The 21,816-nt window shown below is 33.4% G+C and overlaps 2 protein-coding genes across 4 annotated transcripts; one reads left to right on the forward strand and one right to left on the reverse strand.

The window, feature by feature from the left end:
• Positions 1-14,059: 14,059 nt before the first annotated feature.
• LOC124435262 lies at positions 14,060-15,347 on the reverse strand. The gene is made up of 3 exons (XM_046985200.1): positions 14,853-15,347; positions 14,263-14,481; positions 14,060-14,187 (listed from the first exon to the last, which is right to left on the reverse strand). The coding sequence occupies exons 1-3, from the start codon at positions 15,136-15,138 to the stop codon at positions 14,060-14,062; spliced, it is 633 nt and encodes a 210-aa protein (XP_046841156.1). The 5' UTR covers positions 15,139-15,347.
• A 930-nt stretch (positions 15,348-16,277) lies between these two features.
• Positions 16,278-18,127, forward strand: LOC124435501. Of its 3 annotated transcripts, none has more exons than XM_046985462.1 (3): positions 16,278-16,382; positions 16,558-17,068; positions 17,189-18,127. In XM_046985462.1, exons 2-3 carry the CDS (start codon positions 16,996-16,998, stop codon positions 17,668-17,670), a joined length of 555 nt encoding a protein of 184 aa, XP_046841418.1. In that variant the 5' UTR covers positions 16,278-16,382; positions 16,558-16,995; the 3' UTR covers positions 17,671-18,127. The 3 variants fall into 3 exon arrangements, with proteins under 3 accessions (XP_046841418.1, XP_046841417.1, XP_046841416.1); XM_046985461.1 differs by having other exon boundaries at positions 16,281-16,382; positions 16,540-17,068; XM_046985460.1 differs by lacking the exon at positions 16,278-16,382 and having other exon boundaries at positions 16,389-17,068.
• The last annotated feature ends 3,689 nt before the right edge of the window (positions 18,128-21,816 follow it).

A 21,816-nucleotide genomic window follows, 5' to 3' on the forward strand; every position in this document is an offset into this window, starting at 1 on the left:
CTACAATTTTACTTTGACAGGTGACCTCAAACAATCAAAAAATGAACGAAGTAATCAATCTAACAAGCATAAAGGAGGACGAAAACAATCGACGCGATATTTTAAGTATACTAGATGAACAATACAACAAGGAGAACGAGGATTATCATTTTGGCGTAATATCTCCTTTAAAAAAACCTTCATTAGAGATCCCCCTGACAAACCATTACCAAGAAAGTTATTTTAATATTCCTGTGAATTGAAAACACAGAAAAGCCATCAATGTTGTACATAAATATACAAGTATTATATAATTAATAAAATGATATTTATTCATTCACAACTCATAGTTGACAAAATACACAATAATGAAGTAAACTGTGTGTATAGTTTTTTTTCTCATTGTTCATTGGATGGTTTACAAGTCTGTAAATAAGACTTATGCTCCTAATGAAACATATATGAAATAAATTAAGGTTATTGGAATCTGACAATTTAATACATTTAAAAGATAAACAAAAATTAATTTATTATGTTTTTATTAACTAAAAAGAAGTGGCACCGAACAGCAAATACAAATGTTTTTTTTTTCATTCAACAAACTTTTGGAGAAAAAATTTTTCATCTAACCTGCATGATTTTTGAAATGATAATTTCAACTTTTTTGTATTCACAGTTCAGTAAATACATTTTTATATACCCTTTCAGTTGGAATAATGAAGCAAGTAACACATATTAATCCACTAGCAAAGAAATCAAGAGAAACAAAGTCGGATAAATTTGGGTTGGAATTTTCATCATTTCGTTCCTCCTATCAAAGATTTCGGGTTTTTCCAAGCCTTTCTTTTTATAGTCCCGTATTCCGTCTCCTCCATTGAGTTCTATAATAACTGGAGCGGCTATATCTCAAGCGCGGCTTTAGATATCAGATGCATTGAGTTCTATAATAACTGGAGGGGAAACGTCAACAAAATTAGTATAAATTATTAGCGCGCGGCCGCGTGGTCAAAAACATGGCGGATTTTGGTGGTCAAAGTCAGCGGAGAGATGCGGGCTCATGAAATAAAATTTTTGTCGCCCACCCTGATTTGACCACCACGATTGCGAGTATAGAAAATATCAAAACTATTTATTTTCCTAACATAAACACTTTTTTAAAACTTTATTTATTAAACTGCCAACTTTTGTGGTTTGCGGATGCTGAAATAGCGACAGAAAAGGGAACATTTCTTGACTCCGGTAAGTAGCACAATATTAGTTTTACTATTTTGTTTTTAACACGATACTTGAAGAGTGTTTCTACTACTAAGTTTTAATTTCAAGTTATTTTGGTCCAGTCTTGTTTATTCTTCACTTAATCGCTCGCCAGACGTGGCGAAGCTGTCAATTTTTATCGAGTTTTGCATCCATCTTGTATCATGATCAAGGCATCAAGCTAAACTCTCAAAAATGGGGCATTATTTGTTCATGTTTTTTTTTGAAAAGATGAAGGGAAAGTTTACAACAGAGTTGTGTTGAAATTGAATGCAGTGCCATGCAAAATTAATGAGAACTATGGTATATGTTGTATAATAAAAATAACTATTAACCTGTTTGCCTGCTCAATTTGACTGACTGTATAGTGTAGACAATTATAACGGGATTGGAAAGTTGGATTTATGCAAACAATTTTAAAGTACTACTTAGCGTTTCTGTAAATGAAGTATTTATTGTTATAGTAAACAGGTTAATACTTCAAAACCAAGATGAAAGTAGTGTGTTGAACAATGTGCTAAGATTTGTTTCTAACTTGAAATTTTGTTCAACAGTAGCTTATGATTATATCATTAATATGCATGAAAAATTAAACATATTATTGTCTCATCTCATTAAATCCATACTTGGTATGATTCCAGGTGATCCACAAATTCACATCGGATGCATTGGTTACAATGAAGTTGAATGTAGAAGAAGCAAAATAGATGGCAAAGAAATTCTTTGTGTCTTATGAAGAATTAGTAGAAATCAATAAAAGAATTCTTTAAACAAATTGTAAACAAATATAAATTTGCTCATGGTCAAGCAACCTAGTCAAAGAAGGAAAGTCTGTCTTCAACATGTGACCTTTCCAATTATTTAGTTTCTTTGTACAAAATACTATTTTCGAGAAACTTGATTTGTAAGTCTTTCATTAATATTTTTTTTACCAAGAGATAAAAGGAACTAATTCAAAGGCCTGATGTAAAATACAAAGATTTAACAAGTTGTTTATCATTTAATTCCCAAATGTTAGTTTGTACATATAAATAATTAGTATTGGTAGCTGTAAGTTGTTTAAGCAAAACAGAAGAGCAGTGCTCGAAGGGTTAGCTTTTTCGAAAAATTATATCTTGTTCATGACATAAATTACACAATTCCAAAAAACTGTAAGTAATGCACAATAATATCTATAGAACTTGATACATTTCTTCACCTACACTGTCAAATAACTATTTTGCCTTCATGCAGCAATAGACAGTGTTTTTTTCAGAGGAACCAATGCACTTTAGTTTCCAAGTTTGTAATTTCAATGGAAAATTAATGTAGTTCTGTTCAGTAATAGATCCAAGATTCTGCCAAGCTGTTTACAAAAAACAAATTACCAAGCAACAGTGTCATGGTGTTTGAATTTTTTTCTTTTTTGTAGCTCTTCTAGTTCAACATACTTTCTTTATGAGTTTTCAGTAGATTTATCAGGTAATGACAATACACTTATGATACTTATCCATGGTAAATTTTCAGTTGACTTATGTCGTAGGACTGAAGCAAACATTTTCTCGCTTCCTTAGGAGCATTTTACACAGATTTATCCATTTGAAGCAAGAAAAATAGGTGCACCAAACTGTTTACAAACAGTCAAACACACAAAAGCATGAAATAATGTATAAGTTTGACGAGATTGACAGGTCTAGTAAAGAATGCCGTTTGATTTTCACTTTTAAAGGCTAAAATGTCATAAAATAACTTAAATGTTACATCAAAATATGCGTTTCTCTACCGTCGATCTTCTTTATTTTGATGTGTGTCTGTACTGTGTTTTTCACGCAATGCTGAAGCATTATTTTCACATGATATGCTGTCGGTATCGTAATTGTTTTTTTTCTCACTTGTTTTCGTTCATACAAACAGTATTAGAAATCAGGAGGGAGTGAATATTGAAAAAAATTTTTAAAGTGGAAGTTTTGACCACCAAAATCCGCCATTACCGCCATGTTTTTGACCACGGGGTCCCAGTGAACTCGACATTTGAATAACTGGAATGATAACCGAAGCCAAAAATTGAAGCCAAAAAAATTTTTGTCGTCATCATTCGTCATCACACGTCAGGCTCTAGTCTCTCGCGTGTTCATTTTAATTTTTTTAAATCATTTGTCCCTTGGTAATGGTAGAGTTCGGATCTTGATCAGAGCGTAAAAATAACGAAATTTTTGGAATGAAAAGGTTCACGGAAAGTGAATCAAAGTGATAAATCGAGAAGCAGGGTGAGGTGAACTTAGTCGATCTGCTTTTACGCTGCGGTTTTCCTTTAAAACATATCAAAGTCTTTAAGGATATTCAATTACTGATATCGAGATGACAACCATTTAGTATTTCAAGCACTATCAAAATCGATGAAAGATACAATCGCTCTGTAAAAAGTAAAATGCGAGTTATAGACTCAACATTTTTTATGAACCTGGATATTCAAGTTTCTTTTTTCTTCGGAAAAACAGATCTTTAAATCCATTGAAACGACAAAAAAGACAAACACTGTCTGACACCGTTTGAAAATTTACCTTCCGACGAAAGAAAAATTTATGCTTGAATATTTCCTCGTCATATTTTCTTATTGTATTGCCTTTTTAGCATAAAGTGTAATTTTCAGTTGGCTTTTCCTCGTTACAAGTTGTAAGTTACAACGAACTCACTGTAGTAAAGTTTTAGCTGTAAAAAATAACCTTTTGCGAAGAGTTGGCCTAGTGTGTTGTTGGTCGTGATGTTGTTTATATGTTTATACTTTTGCAGTTTGTATTCAAATTTATAGTGGCCGTGTATGTTTGGCACTCAGGGGAATGAAACTGACGTACAAACCGCGTGAATATTCGACTTTGAAGGACTGGAACTGACGTACAAACCGCGCAAGAGACTAGGACTTTGGCTTCAATTTATATCTATAAAATGTATTGTAGTTATCATTCCAGGGGCCGGTTGTATAAAGCTCTTAACTACTTTTTAACTACACTTTTTGCAGTTAAAAAGTAGTTAAATTTAACCACGCGGTTAAGTCGGTTGTATAAAAAAGTAGTTAGCGCTAAATGCAGTTAAAAGGTAGTTAAAGTTAACTATGCTATGGAGCATAGTTAACTTTTCAAAACACAGTTAAATATGGCGGCTTAGCTTCTCAAAGACAATTATGGGCGAGATGTTGTTGATCAACAAGGTATTACCTTGAGTTTTTTGTCACATATGTATCTTCCATGGCAAAGGCTTTTAGAATAAGAGCTTTATGGACAATGTACTACATTCGTCAGTGCTGTAAAACATCCCAAGTTTTGCTGACGAAAAACAGCCAACAATTTATCCACGTAACAAATCCTTTTTTACACAAGAGCAATTGCATTTTGTATTATCTTTCTTGCGTCCGGTAGCTCTTTGCAACTCACAAGCGAGACTCTCAATTGAGATAGAGCCACTTCTTTAAGATTAGTGCACATAACTCGCTGACGTTGTCTTACAAATACGTAAAATTCGTTCAATGACAAGAAAAAGAAAGAATGTTATTCGAGCAATGAATCCTATAGCCTTGGATGTATCAAATATTCAAATTGCGGGTTTTTCCCTATGCATTTTGCTTGATTGAATATCATATGCATCATATAAACTCTTTGCTCTATGGAAAATAAGCTAGATTATGTTAAAACAAATAGGTACTACAGTATAAATGGTGTTCTAAGTATACCAATGATTATACATATAGATACATGACCTTTACAACAGTTTTTACTCATGACTACTCTTTTGTGTATCAGCTGCATGAGATACAATGATTTTAGTTTCTTAAATACATAAAACATTTCATCAGCATGCATGGTGAAGGTCCATGTTGCTTGATATATGTACATTATCCATTGCATATTGTTTATTATACAAGAAGAAAATATACATGACAGTCAATTAGTGGGTTTTATTGATATTTCATCAAGTATTTCCTATGTAAAAATTGTTATTTTCAATGTACATACAATCTTGCCTGCCAATAAAGATCTAGCTACTGATCTAGCTGTGAATATAAAATGTCACAAGCAGAGACAGTTGCTGGATTACATGGCTACTAACTATGATGACTCAAAGAAATGTTTTCTAATAATAATTCTTAGCCTGTGAATTAAGTTCAATACAATGCACAAATAGACTTTATAAACTATTCGACAAAAATATTTTGAGAATAGATTTTAAATTAAATAAGTTGAGAGGAAATATTCTATGTACCTGGGGACACTCAAAATCTATAATAAACAAAATGGCATGAGTTTAACAGGATAGAAATGACAATGAAGACGAAATGAATACAATATTTATTCTATATGCTTATGTTACATTTTAATGACAGAGGAAAGATATGTCATAACAGTCGTGAGATTACATTGTAACTATGATGACCTTTAAGAAATGTTTGCTAACAAGTCTATCAATAAAAAGTCTATGACTGTCTTCTTTTGCTCATACAATCATACCTGTGACTAAACAATGATTACAAAACAATCACTCGTCACAAAACAATGATTAATTTTTTTGGTTAACAACATTTCTTTCAATGATTAGCAAAACAATATCTTTCTCTTTTATACACTATTACTGATAGTGTCAATGGCTGTTTAAAGCTATTCAAATACTTACCAAGATGCATACTACATATATTTCCTATGTAAAAATGTTTATTTTTAATGTACATACAATCTTGGCTGCCAATATTTTTCTAAGAGGCAGAAAGCTCTAGCTACTGTTTGATGATTTAAAAAGTAGAAAAAAAATAAAACTCCCAAGCTTTAGACAAAAAGAAGCTAATAAATCACAAAGGCATGAATAAAAGTTCCATAGCTAAGGCTCATTAACAAATATACCCAATAGTTTCTATAACTCAGTTTTTGAAAGGTAGAATTAAGAACAAATAAGTATTTTGTGTATAGCTGTGAATATAACATGTCACAAGCCGATAAAAGACAGTTGCTGGATTACATGGCTACTAACTATGACAACTCAAAGAAATGTTTTCCAATAATAAAAAGTCCATCACTGTCATCTTTACAAATATGTGTGACTTATGTCTGTACAAACACATTTCTTTCAAGCATTTTACTCAGCTGTTATAAAGAGAAACGAAACGACCCTTTTCCTGTTACCCTCAATCTCTCAGTTTTAAATTCTGTAAAAGCGAGGCCATTCAATTATTTAAATCCTTGCACATAGAACACAATATGAATCAATTTGAGAAGAGTTCATTGTTTCGTTTGCCCAAGTCCATTATATGTAATTGGTACATGAAAGAAAGCAGTCCTTGCCGAGATTCATATCATTCGTCAACATCGTACTGTATTACACAGAAGATAAGGGTCGATTTTCTTGAGAAAAGTCCAAAGTATATGCTACAATTTAATCCGGTTACCATGTCCTCGTGAATCGTTTATTAAATTTTATTTTCGCATCATCAACATCCGTAAAAGCGACAATAGTTTGCCATATTTTAAGATTTTTACAAAAGCCAAGAGATTTTTCTTGATTTTGAAGTCATTTTATAGTTCACTTGCCCGCCATTACAAAGCATAAATTGATTAAACTCTATGTCATTTAACGTAAACAACATTCCACGCAATTTCCACGCAAGTTAACTTCGCAGTTACTTAACTATCCGACTAACTACGTTTTCTGCAACGCAGTTAAGTCGAGCAGTTAAGTTACTACAGTTAAGGAGTTAACTACGGTAGTTAGCGCTAACTATAGTTAAAGTTAACTACGTTTTTATACAACCGGCCCCAGATCATTGAGCTCTAAAAGACCTGGAGGGGCAAAGGGGCCTGGACCCATTGAGTTCTATAAGACCTGGAGGGGAAACGTCAACAAAATTACTATAAATTATCAGCGCGCGGCCGCGTGGTCAAAAACATGGCGGATTTTGGTTGTCAAAGTCAGCGGAGAGACGCGGGCTCATGAAATAAAATTTTTGTCGCCCACCCGGATTTGACAACCACAATTGCGATTATATAAAATATCAATGCCAAGCACAAAAACTTTAGAAATTTTATCTTTAAAACATGCTGCAAACTTGTTTGGTATACGGATGCTGAAGTAATGCCAGAAAAGGAAACATTTCATGACACCGGTAAGCAACGTAAGATTGTTTACTATTTAAAGTGTTCAGTGTTTTGTTTTAAGTCAATACTTGAAGTGTGATGGCATATATTTTGTGAATGTTTTACTCCAAAGTTATAATTTAAGTTATGTTTATCCAGTCTTATTTGTTCTTTACTTAATCGATTGCTAGACGAGGCAAAGCAACCAGTTCTTATCGAGATATGCATATCTTAAAACTCCTTGTTTCAACTGAGTTGAAATGGAGGATTTTTCATGATATTTTTCTGAAAATATGAAGCAAATATTAAGGACAGAGCTGTATTGAAATCAAATGCAGTGCAGGATTAATTAATGAGCTCTTTGGTACATGTCGTACAATAAAATTACCTGTATTAAACAGCTAGCCTGGACAATTTGACAGATTTGGACAAGCATGATGATGGTGTGTAGGTTTGCTTTATGCTAAAAGTTTTATAAATGCCATCTGGTGTTTCTGTAAATGAATTGTTTGTTACACAGTGTAGTAAACAGGTTAGTACATCAAAATCAAGATAAAAACTACTTTGTTCAATAATGTGCCAAATTTTGTTCCTACCTTGAAATATTTGCTCAAGAAAAGCTTATCATGACATGCATGAAACATTAAATACAGTACTGCATCATCTGACAAAATCCATCGTTTTCAATTCCAGGTGATTAAAAATTCACATAAGATGCATTGGTTGCAATGAAGTTGAATGTGGAAGAAGCAAAAATTGATGGCAAAGAACTTTTTATGTCTTATGAAGAATTACGATATCATTTAAAAGAATAAGAGTAGTAATCTAGTAAAAGAAGCCACATCTGCCTTCAACATGAGACTTTTCCAATTATGTATAGTTACTTTGTACAAAATACTATTTTAGATAAACTTGATTTTTAAGTCATTCACTCATATTTTTACCAAAAGACAAAAAGAAAAATTCAACGGCATAATGTAAAATTCAAAAATTTGTCAAGTTGTTTGAACCTAGAAAAAATTAGTATAAGTAACTGTAATTTGTAAGGAAACAAAAGAAAAGTAGTGCAAGAAGGTTAGCATTTTTGAGAATTAATAAGTTCTTGACATACATTACACAAGGCCATAATATCATAAATAATGTCTGTATAATAACAATTATACAACCTGCTAAATATCTTCACCTACATTATAATTATCTTAACAGGTTTGCCTTCATGCAGCAATAAGAAAAGTGTTATGTCAGAGAAAACAATGCACTTTGATTTAAGAAATAGTATTTTAAATGGGAAATTAATGTAGTTCTGTTCAGTAGTAGATCCATGGTTGTCAATAACAATCCAATTTCTAATATCTTGGCTCAAAACAGAACCAGCAACATGATTATAGAATTTCTGAATTTCGTTCTTTTGCTCTCCTAGTTCAAGATATTTTCCTCATAAGTTCTCAGTAGATTTATCAGAATATCATAATACTTTATAAGACACCCAGAATCAATCCTACCAAAAAAAACTCAAAAAAATTACATACCTACTTATAATATATTTCCAGTCGACTTAAGTCGTAGGGTAAGCTAACTTTCTAACTCCTTTTGGACATTTTAACTAAGATTTACCCATCTATTCAAGAAAGACAGTTGCACCAAGCTGTTTACAAATAGTCAAAAACACAAGTATTGCGCATGGGATTATGCATTAAAGCAACGACACATTGACAGTGTAAAGAATGCCGTTTGATATTTATTTCTAATATAGCTAAAGCATTACTTGAAAACATATACGTTATTTTACAGTAGATTTACCTCATTTAAATGTGTGTGTCTATTTCACAAAACCTGAAGCATTATTTTCAATATTTTATGCTTACGATATCGTGGTTGTTTTCGCTGGTTGTCATTAATACAGGAATAGACATCCGGTTCGGGAGGGCAGAATGTTAAAATTTTTCTCAAAGTGGAAGTTTTGACAACCAAAATCCGCCATTACCGCCATGTTTTTGACCACGAGGCCCAGGCCCTTTGCCCTCCAGGTCTTATAGAGCTCAATGCCTGGACCCCGTGGTCAAAACATAAGCGGATAACTCAATGGTTGTCAAAACTTTCACTCAACTTCCTTCCCTCCAATCTTCTGTTACTGCTCATAATAATGACAACCACGATACCTAAGCATAAAATATTGAAAATCTTGAAACACCTACTGTAAATAACGTATATTTTGTCAAGTAATGCTTTAATATATTAGAATAAATATCAAACGGCAATCTTTCCCACTGTCAATGTTGTTGATGCTTTAATATAATCCATGCTATGACTTGTGTTTTTGACTTTGACTGTATTTCAGCTTTAGTGCAACTGTCTTTCTTCAATTCAAATGGGTAATCTTATTAAAATCCAAAGTAAGGTATAACACATTAAATCGACTTTGTATTTTAGTAGGATTGATTCTGGAATCTTATAATATTATGATATTCTGATGAAATCTACTGGTTAAAGTGCATTGGTTTCTCTGACATAACACTTTCTTATTGCTGCATGAAGGCAAACTGTTTAAATAATTATAATGTAGGTGAAATATTTAGCATTGTTAATTGTTATTATACAGACATTATTCTAATATTATGGCTTTGTGTAATATTATGTCAAGAACATTAATTCTCAAAATGTAACCTTCTTGCACTACTTTTCTTTTGTGTCCTTACAAATTACAGTTACCTATACTAATTTTTCTAGGTTCAAACAACTTGACAAATTTTGAATTTTACATTATGCCTTTGAATTTTTTTTTGTCTTTTGGTAAAATATCAGTGAATGACTTAAAATCAAGTTTATCTAAAATAGTATTTTGTACATAGTAACTATACATAATTGCAAAAGTCTCATGTTGAAGACAGATAAACTTCTTTTACTAGATTGCTACTCTTATTCTTTTAAATGATATCGTATTTCTTCAAAAGACATAAAAGTTCTTTGCCATCAATTTTGCTTCTTCCACATTCAACGATGCATCTTATGTGAATTTTAATCACCTGGAATTGAAAACATGTGGACTTTGTCAGATGATGCAGTACTGTATTTAATGTTTCATGCATGTCATGATAAGCTTTTCTTGAGCAAATATTTCAAGGTAGGTTTGGCACATTATTGAACAAAGTAGTTTTTATCTTGATTTTGATGTACTAACCTGTTTACTACACTATGTAACAAACAATTCATTTACAGAAACACCAGATGGCTGGATTTATAAAACTTTTAGCATAAAGCAAACCTTTACACACATCATTATGATTGTCCATAATCTGTCAAATTGTCAGGCTAGCTGTTTAATACAGGTATTTTTATTGTGCGACATGTACCAAAGAGCTGCTTGCATGCATTTCAATACAGCTCTGTCCAATATTTGCTTCATATTTTCAGAAAAATATGAAAAATCCTCCATTTCAACTCAGTTGAAACAAGGAGTTTTAAGATATGCATATCTCGATAAGAACTGGTTGCTTTGCCTCGTCTAGCAATCGATTAAGTAAAGAACAAATAAGACTGGATAAACATAACTTAAATTACAACTTAGGAGTAAAAACATTCACAAAATATATGCCATCACACTTCAAGTATCGACTTAAAACAAAACACTGAACACTTTAAAGAGTAAACAATCTTACGTTGCTTACCGGTGTCATGAAATGTTTCCTTTTCTGGCATTACTTCAGCATCCGTATACCAATCAAGTTTGCAGCATGTTTTAAAGATAAAATTTCTAAAGTTTTTGTGCTTGGCATTGATATTTTATATAATCGCAATTGTGGTTGTCAAATCCGGGTGGGCGAAAAAAATTTCATTTCATGAGCCCGCGTCTTTCCGCTGACTTTGACAACCAAAATCCGCCATGTTTTTGACCACGTGGCCGCGCGATAATAATTTATAGTAATTTGGTTGACGTTTCCCCTCCAGGTCTTATAGAACTCAATGCCCCAGATATATATATATAGGTTAGCACTATTTTCCACCCAGCAAACCGCCCTTTACTCTGAAATATATTATTTTACACAATATAATATTTTACACAATCTAATATTTCACACAATATAATATTTTATATAATATTTTACACAATCGTCGAAAAACGACATATTTTCCAGCCTGGATTATAAGTTTATAACTTAAGGTGGTTGCATGAAAATTTGTACTGCAACATTTATCTGTAAATATTTTCATATGTTGATATTAAAAACTGTATTATAAAAATATAAAATTACTCGCCATCTCAAAACGACCTAGCACCAGTGCATGCATGGTTTCCTTTTAGGTTTTGGTTCTTTCCCATTAGCCGCCATCTTTAATTTATTTCCGATTGTGTAAAGTAAAGGGCGGTTTGCAGGGTGGAAAATAGTGCTAACCATATATATATGGAGTTCACTGCGGGGTCCAGGCCCCTTTGCCCCTCCAGGTTTTATAGAGCTCAATGATCAGATGCAGTGAACTCAACATTTAAATAACCAAGTCATTCAAATGTCACGTTCACTGTTCGTGACAAGTGCGATCGACAAAATTTCCTAGTGCGCGCGGAAGTTTTGAACAACATTTGTCATTCGTGACAGATGAGTCAAATATCAAACGCGTTTGACGCGCGACTAAAGCGACTGCCAAGTGTGTTTCAGCCTTTAAGGCGCATCTCCACTAGACGATTTTTGTGACGATCGTCTTAAATTTTCGCGACAATATTTCGAACACGAATTATAGGACGATTTTGTTAGTCATCTCCACTAGACGATTATTTCGCGGTGTTTTCCAATAAACAAAATGGCGTCTATAAATAAAAGATATATTCTATATTTGCTGCTTCGTAGAAGATATTTATTTCTTTACAATCTTCACCAAAAAATGCTCAGGGAGAACACCAAAACAAGAAAAAGGAAACGTCGATTTTGGATAAGAAAGCTGTACGAAGAAAGAAATGTGAAAGGAGAATATAAGCTATTGATAAATGATATGCGACTCCACGACCATGAAATGTTCTTTAGATACTTTCGTATGTTTCCAAAAAACCTATTGGACCTGACCAAAGACTTGCAGTGACACTACGATATTTAACCACCGGTGATGCCTATTCAACTATTGGCGCTAATTATAGAATGAGTGCCACAACTGTTGGCAGAATAATCGATGAAACGTGCAATTCAATTTGGAATAGACTGAAGGAAGCAGGATATATTGACACACCTTCTGGAGTTGAAGCATGGAGAAAATTGCCAATGAATTCGAAGCTCGATGGAATTTTCCGAATGCACTTGGCGCAATTGATGGCAAACATGTGTTGATGTTTGCTCCTGATAATCAGTCATCCGCTTTCTTTAATTATAAAAGACTCACAGTATTGTGCTCATGGCAGTATGTGATGCTCGGTACAAGTTTACTATGGTTGATATAGGTGATAGTGGACGGCAAAGTGATGGAAGTGTTTATGCTAACAGCAATTTAGGTTATGCTATAGAAAATAAACTCCTGAACACTCCACCTGATTGTCAAATTTCCAATTCTAATAAGGTTTTACCGTATGTTTTTGTTGGAGATGATGCTTTTGGTCTAAAAAGACATATGATGAAGCCATATCCATTCTCCAATCTTTCAGAAAGTAAGCTAGTTTTCAATTATAGGCTCAGTCGTGCAAGGAGGGTAATTGAAAACACATTTGGCATTTGTGCTAGTCGTTTTCGTGTTTTCCACAGGCCAATCATTGCAAAAGTACCCAAGGTTATTGCAATAACAAAAGCAGTGGTTGCACTGCACAACTTCCTGATGACTATAAATGAAACTGACAAGTCACTATTGCCCAAGTACATTTGTTGACCAGGATGGGCCAAATGGACTGCACCTTGGTGAATGGAGACAAGATGCAAATATTATGAATGGTATAGCTTCTATTCAAAATGTTGGGGCTTCAAGAAATTATGGTGGGGAAGCTAAATGGGTTAGAGAACAGTTTGAACATTATTTCAACAATGAGGGTGCTGTTGACTGGCAATGGGACAAAATAGGCAAAGCAAAATAAATTGATTCTCGTTTTTTAATAGGACTTGGAAACAACTAATGAATAACATAAAATGTAGATAATTGTTAAGCTTTACAGGAATGTCATTATTTGGCTAAGCAACAGAATATCAATTATCACATATACAATGTTATTCATTAATTAACAATATTCTATATAGTCTATTTATGTAAGCATACAGGTTTTATATATGATGAGAAAAGAGAATTCATCAAAATGTTAAAATGAGTTTAGTAAATTGAGTTTTCAAACCCAAGAAAAGTTCAAGGTAAATTGTAATCAATTCAAAGCAATGTTTAATCACTTTTATTATGTAATGAATTCTCATGATTCCCACCACATGTGAAATATTATTTTCAAACAAATTTGTCAGACCTATGATGCTTGTTTTGAGGTCACCAACACAGAAATAAAATTCATGTTTAAAAAAGGAAAAATCTTAAGAATATGTAAATACCAAAATTGTTATATTGTTAAAAACTGAATGCATATTTTATCTCATTGATCATCAAATTCTATGTCAAATAAAAGTTGTTGAATTTTAATTTTTGCTAATCTTAGCTTTTTTATCAAAGTCTTTCAGCACAGGTACAAGACTCATGCAAAATGCTGTAGCCTCATCATCCATAGACTCTTTGTTAACAATTTTGATTAGTTGATCATCCATTTGCTTGATTTGTTGCAAAATGGGTCATAAGCACTTTTCAGATGAAGGTCTTTTACGCTTTTTTGAAGTATTTTCATCAATAGGTCTTTCAGGTGTCGGTGTTGTTAGAGTACACGGACTTGCAGGTACCGATAATGGTGACATAGAGCAAGCTATCGGTTGAAATGGTGATGTGGAAGAAGTTGATATAGCAGGGGAAAAAGCATCTGATTGATCCTCAAAATTACCAGTTTCAATTACATGGCTGGATGCTGCAGGTGATATGTCAACATTGCTATGAGTTGGCAAATTGGAAGTTTTCTCATGAAGAAAACGCATCAATTCAAAATATTTGCATGTAGGTAGACATCCTGCAGGAGCACCTGATCTGGTCATGGCCCTTCTTTTGTCCAGGCATTTCTTTAAAGAATCTTTTAGATTTTTATAAATTTTCTGTAGGAATGCCACTAAAAAGTAAAAATTCAAAAACAAATTACCAAATGTCATCAAACACATATGAAAAAGACTTGAATCAACTAGAATAAAAATATATGTTGTCTCGAATGAAAAAAAAGTTGAAATAGGCCACAACTCAGAAAGGCTGGCAGAAAAGAACTGTGTAAGTTAGACTAGGGATTCATTTTGGACTCACAGCATACAGACCCAAAGGAAATTTTTTGGTTTCATGCAGACACCAAACATCAACACAGTTCATTGACAACCCTCCATTTTCATGTGTAACAATTACAATCCTAGAAGTATTTTTGTAGTAGGATATAGTTTGATTTTGGCATGTAAATAGGCAAAGGAAAACTGTAAAAATGGAAGAAACTCGTACCTTCTTGATTAAACAACGATGACAATGCATTCCATGCATTCACTTTCATATTACGATTTTTGTAATTGGGATCACTGGTATCCCACAAGCATTTATATTCTCTTAATGCTTGGAGAAACATTTCTTTGTCAAAGGTATTGCCTTCCACAGAAAAATTGGACTTTTGAGACTGACTGTCTACTTCTGATGAGTGTGGAAGCTCTGTAATAATTAACTCAACTTCTGTTGTTTCTTCGTTACTAGTAGCCATGTTGAAATCATTAATATGAACTGCTAGGTTGGCCATGTGCAGTGTTTGCTCATCTCTGATATTTGATTGGCTAAAATTTTGACGATCGTAAAGCGCTTGACGAAAAGTTAAAACAGTTTAAACTTTTCGTCAGAATCAAAATCGTCAAAAATTTCGTCCGAACGAAAAGCTTTTTGCCTCTGCGCATGTGTCGTCGCGAAAATTTAAGACGATCGTCACAAAAATCGTCTAGTGGAGATGGGCCTTAAAATGGTTTCATTGTGTACAAACGGCAGTTTACAGACAATCAGTGGCGTGCGGTGACCGAATTTAATAGGCAAGCGCTGGGGGTGAGGTTCGCGGAAATACCGAATGTAGAAGTGGAACATAAAAGGATGAAAATTCCTATGCTATATATTTTATAGGAACATCAATCTTATTTATACCTTACATCAGTTACATGATATCTACCGGATACAAATATCAAAACTACTACGCAAAAGGAAGCTCTTGTCAATATCATAATCTTGTATTACATGCTACAGATAATATCTTCTACATACATAAATTGCAAGACAATAAGCGCGAAATGTATTGTAGCAGTCGTGATTATAACAATTAAGAACAGCCAGTTTCGCGAACAAAATTGGCACGGTGTGTTACAAACTGAGGACATGAATCCGGAATGAGTCACAACTCGATCCGGATCGAGTTCATTCCTAGTTTCATTCCGGATCGAAATTTCATTCCGGATCGAAATTTACTTGTTATCTCATGTAAACGCGAATTGAGTTTCATTCTGGAATGATATTGTGATTAATGACGAAGCACGCATGTGCCATGGGTATTGTCTTCCGGCAAATTGAAGCTCGTAAGCAAATAAAGAGGCTAAATGGGTTAAAATGAGTGCGAAGAAAAACAACAATTAGTTTCATGTAAACACGGATTGACATCACGTTTCGATCGGGATTGAAAGTCATTCCGGATTCATGTAAACACCCCCTTACAAGTGTAGCAAAGTGAAACCGAAAACCACGACAGTAAATCGCGTATAAATAGCAAGCATTTCAACTGTAAAGACAATTTAGACAAAAGATTACATTGACATTGTTTAGAACAGAAAAATTTAAACTGATTTTGCTCAGAGATTGATCCAAAAAATTTTTGTTCGGTAAAATGCTTAGGCAAGCGGCGCTTGCCTACCCTTGCATGACCGCACGCCACTGCAGACAATGGGGTACGTACAATATAATTAAACAGCGATTGGGTAAGCCGCATTTGTTAGCGTTGCCAGGATAAATGTAAGTAGTAAAGTTCTTTATCGTCATTCTCCATTTGCCGCATAAAGTACAATGAATAGATCCAAAGTTGCTTTCTTTGGTGTATGCATGGTTGCAATTAAAATTTTCATTGCCTACAATATAACAAAGATAACGAAATTTCGTTTTGTTCAACAAGATATTTCAAATGAAATAGGAGCAACTGGAAAGACGATCAATGAGACAGGATCCAATTTAAGCACTCCGCTTAATCTCATCACAAAAAGAGAGCCCACCACTTCTTTTGATAAGAAAGAACTGTTATTATTTGTTACCATCATAAGTGCTCCGTATCACGAAGATCGACGAACTGCAGGACGAGAGACGTGGATCAAAGAATGTAGTAAACGCTCAGATGTTGTTTGTAAATATTTTACTGATGGTAGAGATTCTCTAGGCAAAGTAACTCACGGTAAAGAAAGAAAGAAATTGAAAATGAGATTAAAACATACCGAGATCTTGTTCTTAGCCAAGCTCCAGGTGGAGTGAACTTTGGTTTACAGTTATTGTGGATTCTTGACTGGGTCAATAATCATTACAGTTTCAAATATTTTTACGAATAGATGACGATTATTTCATTTGTTTAAATAAGTTGATGTATGAATTGGCAAGTGGTCAAAGACCTAAACAAACCTTTCAGTGGGGATGGTTGCATTGTGAGCTACCAGGTAGAGTTTATAAAAAATATTGCGTAAAATCCAAACTTCAAATTTTTGGTTATCAACTCATGCAGTATAAACACGTTTTCTCAATAGTAACACCACTAAAATAATATTTATTCATTTCAGATGCAACTTGGCTTGATGAGTCTTTCTTTCTTGTTACATTTGATATTGTACAGTCCTTTTTAAGAAGGAGACAGAATTTGATGTGTAATCCTTGGGAGGGTCAATCAATAGGTTTCTGGTTGAAGAAAATTACAAACCTTACGACATTTTCGGACAATGCAAGGCTTGTTCATATGAGATCAACATCCCAGCAATTTAGTTCAGATGAAGTTGTGAAGTTGAGAAAAGAAATTTGTCATTCATTGCTAGGGTTGCATCAAAGTTATCCTGCTCAAATGCGATTGTATTGGCAAATTTATGAGAAAGAAGACAAAGTAAAGCAATATGTGATACCTCCAACATCATATCATTGTGTACATCAAATAAATGTTAATTACATGGCTTGGAAACATAATCCACAATGGTTTGCTCCTCCAAGACCATGTCGAGATAACCCAATATGGTCTACCAGACAGAAATATGTTGGGAGAGAAGGAACCTGATTAATTTGTGTGAAGGTTTATCTGTCAAATGAAACTTTATTGAGTTTTTTGCTAATCCTTATCATAGTAACTGACTGAATACAGTTTGTTTTTGATAACATATTTTACAATGCAAGTTTTGTTTTTTTTTAGGTAGGTAGGTAGTTTATTAAAATATTAATTGCAGCCTTGCGGCTGAATTGCAAATATCTACATTAGTAAAATTTTAATAGCAAATAAGTATCTAAAAATAAGTATCTAAAAATCTAAAAATAAGTATCTAAAAATGGTACTTGCTAACACCAACAGAGACAAAGAAAACTCCATACCTAGCCACTTTGTGTAACTTTATGTACACAAGGACAGGATGAACGAGTTCTTCGCTCTGTTGGTGCGAGCAAGCGGAACTATATATTTATGTTTACTTCTCAGGCTATATTTACAGTTATTTTTGTTTGGCAGTAAATTTCTTAATTTATGGCGTTCATTTGTTTCAATTGTCTGGAAATAACGTTTACATAAATCTTCATGGTGTAATTCTATTGGTGACATATCTAGCTTTTTCAGCCCAATTGTTTGGCTGGGGCCGGTTGTATAAAGCTCTTAATTACTTTTTAACTGCACTTTTTGCATTTAAAAAGTAGTTACATTTAACCACGCTGCTAAGTCGGTTGTATAAAAAAGTATTTAGCGCTAACTGCAGTTATTAAAGGTAGTTAAAGGTAATAAAAGGTAGTTAAATTTAACTATGCTATGGAGCATAGTTAACTTGTCAAAAAAACAGTTAAATATGGCAGCTTAGTTTCTCAAACACAATTATGGGCGAGATGTTGTTGATCAACAAAGTTTTACCTTGAGTTTTTAATCACATATGTATCTTCTATGGCAAAGGCTTTTAGAATAAAAGCTTTATGGACGGTGTACTACATTCGTCATTGTTGTAACATCCCAAGTTTTGCCGACGAAAAAGAGCCAACAAAAATATCAGTGGTAATTGGATAAAGAATTATGCAACAACAATTCCTTACACCAGGGGCCGGTTGTAAAAAGCTCTTAACTACTTTTTAACTGCACTTTTTGCACTTAAAAAGTAGTTACATTGAACCACGCTGTTAAGTCGGTTGTATAAAAAAGTATTTAGCGCTAACTGCAGTTATTAAAGGTAGTTAAAGGTAATAAAAGGTAGTTAAATTTAACTATGCTATGGAGCATAGTTAACTTGTCAAAAAACAGTTAAATATGGCAGCTTAGTTTCTCAAACACAATTATTGGCGAGATGTTGTTGATCAACAAAGTTTTACCTTGAGTTTTTAATCACATATGTATCTTCTATGGCAAAGGCTTTTAGAATAAAAGCTTTATGGACGGTGTACTACTTTCGTCATTGTTGTAAACATCCCAAGTTTTGCCGACGAAAAAGAGCCAACAAAAATATCAGTGGTAATTGGATAAAGAATTATGCAACAACAATTCCTTACACCTGGGCCGGTTGTATAAAGCTCTTAACTACTTTTTAACTGCACTTTTTGCATTTAAAAAGTAGTTAAATTTAACCATGCTGTTAAGTCGGTTGTATAAAAAAGTAGTTAGCCTAACTGCAGTTATTAAAGGTAGTTGAGGGTAATAAAAGGTAGTTAAATTTAACTATGCTATGGAGCATAGTTAACTTGTCAAAAAACAGTTAAATATGGCGGCTTAGTTTCTCTAAGACAATTATGGGCGAGATGTTGTTGATCAACAAAATTTTACCTTGTGTTTTTAATCACATATGTATCTTCTATGGCAAAGGCTTTTAAAATAAAAGCTTTATGGACTACATTCGTCAGTGTTGTAAACATCCCAAGTTTTGCTGACGAAAACAGCCAACAACTTAGCCGTGTAACAAATCCATTTTACACAAGAGCAATTGCATTTTGTATTGTCTTATTTTGCGTCCGGTAGCTCTTTCAACTCATAAGCGAGACTCTCAATTGAGATAGAGCCACTTCTTTAAGATTAGTGCACATAACTCGCTGACATTGTCTTATAACCACGTACAATTCGTTCAAGGACAAAAAAGAAAGAATGTTATTCGAGCAATGAATCCTATAGCCTTGGATGTATCAAATATTCAAATTGCGGGTTTTTCCCTATGCATTTTGCTTGATTGAATATTATATGCATCATATAAACTCATTGCTCCAAGGAAAATAAGAGGTACTACAGTATAAATGTTGTGCTAAATATACCAATGATAATGCATATAGATACATGAGTTTTACAACAGTGTTTATTCTTCATGATTACTCTTTTGTGTATCAGCTGCATGAGATACAATGATGTTAGTTTTTTTAATACATAAAACATTCATTAGCATGCATGGTGAAGGTCCATGTTACTTGATATATATATACATTACCCACTGCACATGGCTTATAACACAAGCAGAAAATATAAATGACAGTCAATTAGTGGGTTTTATTGATAATTCATCATATATTTCCTATGTAAAAATGTTTATTTTTAATGTACATACAATCTTGCCTGCCAATATTTTTCTAAGAAGCAGAAAACTCTAGCTACTGTTTGATGATTTAAAAAGTAGGGAAAAAATAAAACTCCCAAGCTTTAGACAAAAATAGGTTAATAAATCACAAAGGCATAAATAATAGTTTCATAGCTTTCAAAGGCTCATTAACAAATATACCCAATAGTTTTTATAACTCAGTTTTTGCAAGGCAGAATTTAGAACAAATAAGTATTTTGTGTATAGCTATGAATATAACATGTCACAAGCAGAGAAAAGACAGTTGCTGGATTACATGGCTACTAACTATGATGAGTCAAAGAAATGTTTTCTAATAATAAAAAAGTCCATCACTGTCATCTTTTACAAATATGTGTGACTTATGTCTGTACAAACACATTTCTTTCAAGCATTTTACTCAGCTGATATAAAGAAAGACGAAACGACCTTTTCCTTTGCCACCCTCAATCTCTCAGTTTTAAATTCTGTTAAAGCAAGGCCATTTAAATATTTGAATCCTTGCACATAGAACACAATATGAATCAATTTGAGAAGAGTTCATCGTTTCGTTTGCCCAAGTCCATTATATATAATTGGTACATGAAATAAAGCAGTCCTTGCCGAGACTCATATCATTCATCAACATCGTACTGTACTACACACAGGGGCGTAGCTAGAGTTGAAGTAATGGGGGGGGGAGTGGAGAAAATTTGCCCTGCACAAGGGCGTTGCCCACAAAAACCCCTTAAATCATTATGGCTAGCAAATTGTAATCATTTCTATTATTGCATACGTGGTTTATTAGTAAACCTTATTGAAGACTAGATTTCTAACACGTACATTATTACAAAACCTGCTTTTGAAATATAAACCTTAACCGTTTTGGACAAAACAGTAAAACAATGTATATTTGTTCTCATATCAAAAGTCTTAAGTAAGAATCATCTCAACGTACTCTTGAGGTGTTGCTTTTTACTTAAATTTTATTCTGAGTTTACGGTTTTTTCTGGCTGCCCAAGATTTTAGTACTACATCCAGATGAATTGTATCTGTTAAATCCTTCTCGGTTGAGAGGACAATGAGTTCTTCCAGCCTTTTATTGTTGAGTGCAAATTGTTCTTGACAATTTTCATTTTGCTGAATGATCTTTCAATATCAGCCACACTTACTGGAGCAGTAAACAGAAGTTTGTAACATTTATAAAAGTTTGGGAAAATTTCTTTATTTTTGAAAGCAGTGTTTCTGGCGTCGTGGACTGTCTTACATTCTTCCTCTGTCTCATTAACAAGGTAACAAAAATCTCAAGTTCTGCATACAGTGACATACACGCTAATTGATGGAGGAAAAAGTTCGGTGACCTTTTCAACTTGTTCAAAATTTGGTTTAGTCAGTGGAGGCTGAAGGATAACAGCTAAGGGTTTTATTTTTTGCAAACAACTTTTTATGTTATCTCTATGTTCTCTGATGAATGAATCGAGGACCTCAATCATGCATTTTTGATAGTTAGTTTTTAGTGACATAATTGCCAAAGTCTCAGGGTTGTCATCCAAACGTCTACTTGATCTTTTATTACTCTTTCTAGCAAACTCTTCCTCGGGATTGGAGCCTCTTCGCAAACTCAACACTCGCATCTATTTGATCATTCTATTCCGTGTTTCTTT

Source organism: Xenia sp. Carnegie-2017, unplaced genomic scaffold, assembly GCF_021976095.1.
Source record: "Xenia sp. Carnegie-2017 unplaced genomic scaffold, XeniaSp_v1 HiC_scaffold_14, whole genome shotgun sequence".
NCBI lineage: Eukaryota > Metazoa > Cnidaria > Anthozoa > Malacalcyonacea > Xeniidae > Xenia > Xenia sp. Carnegie-2017.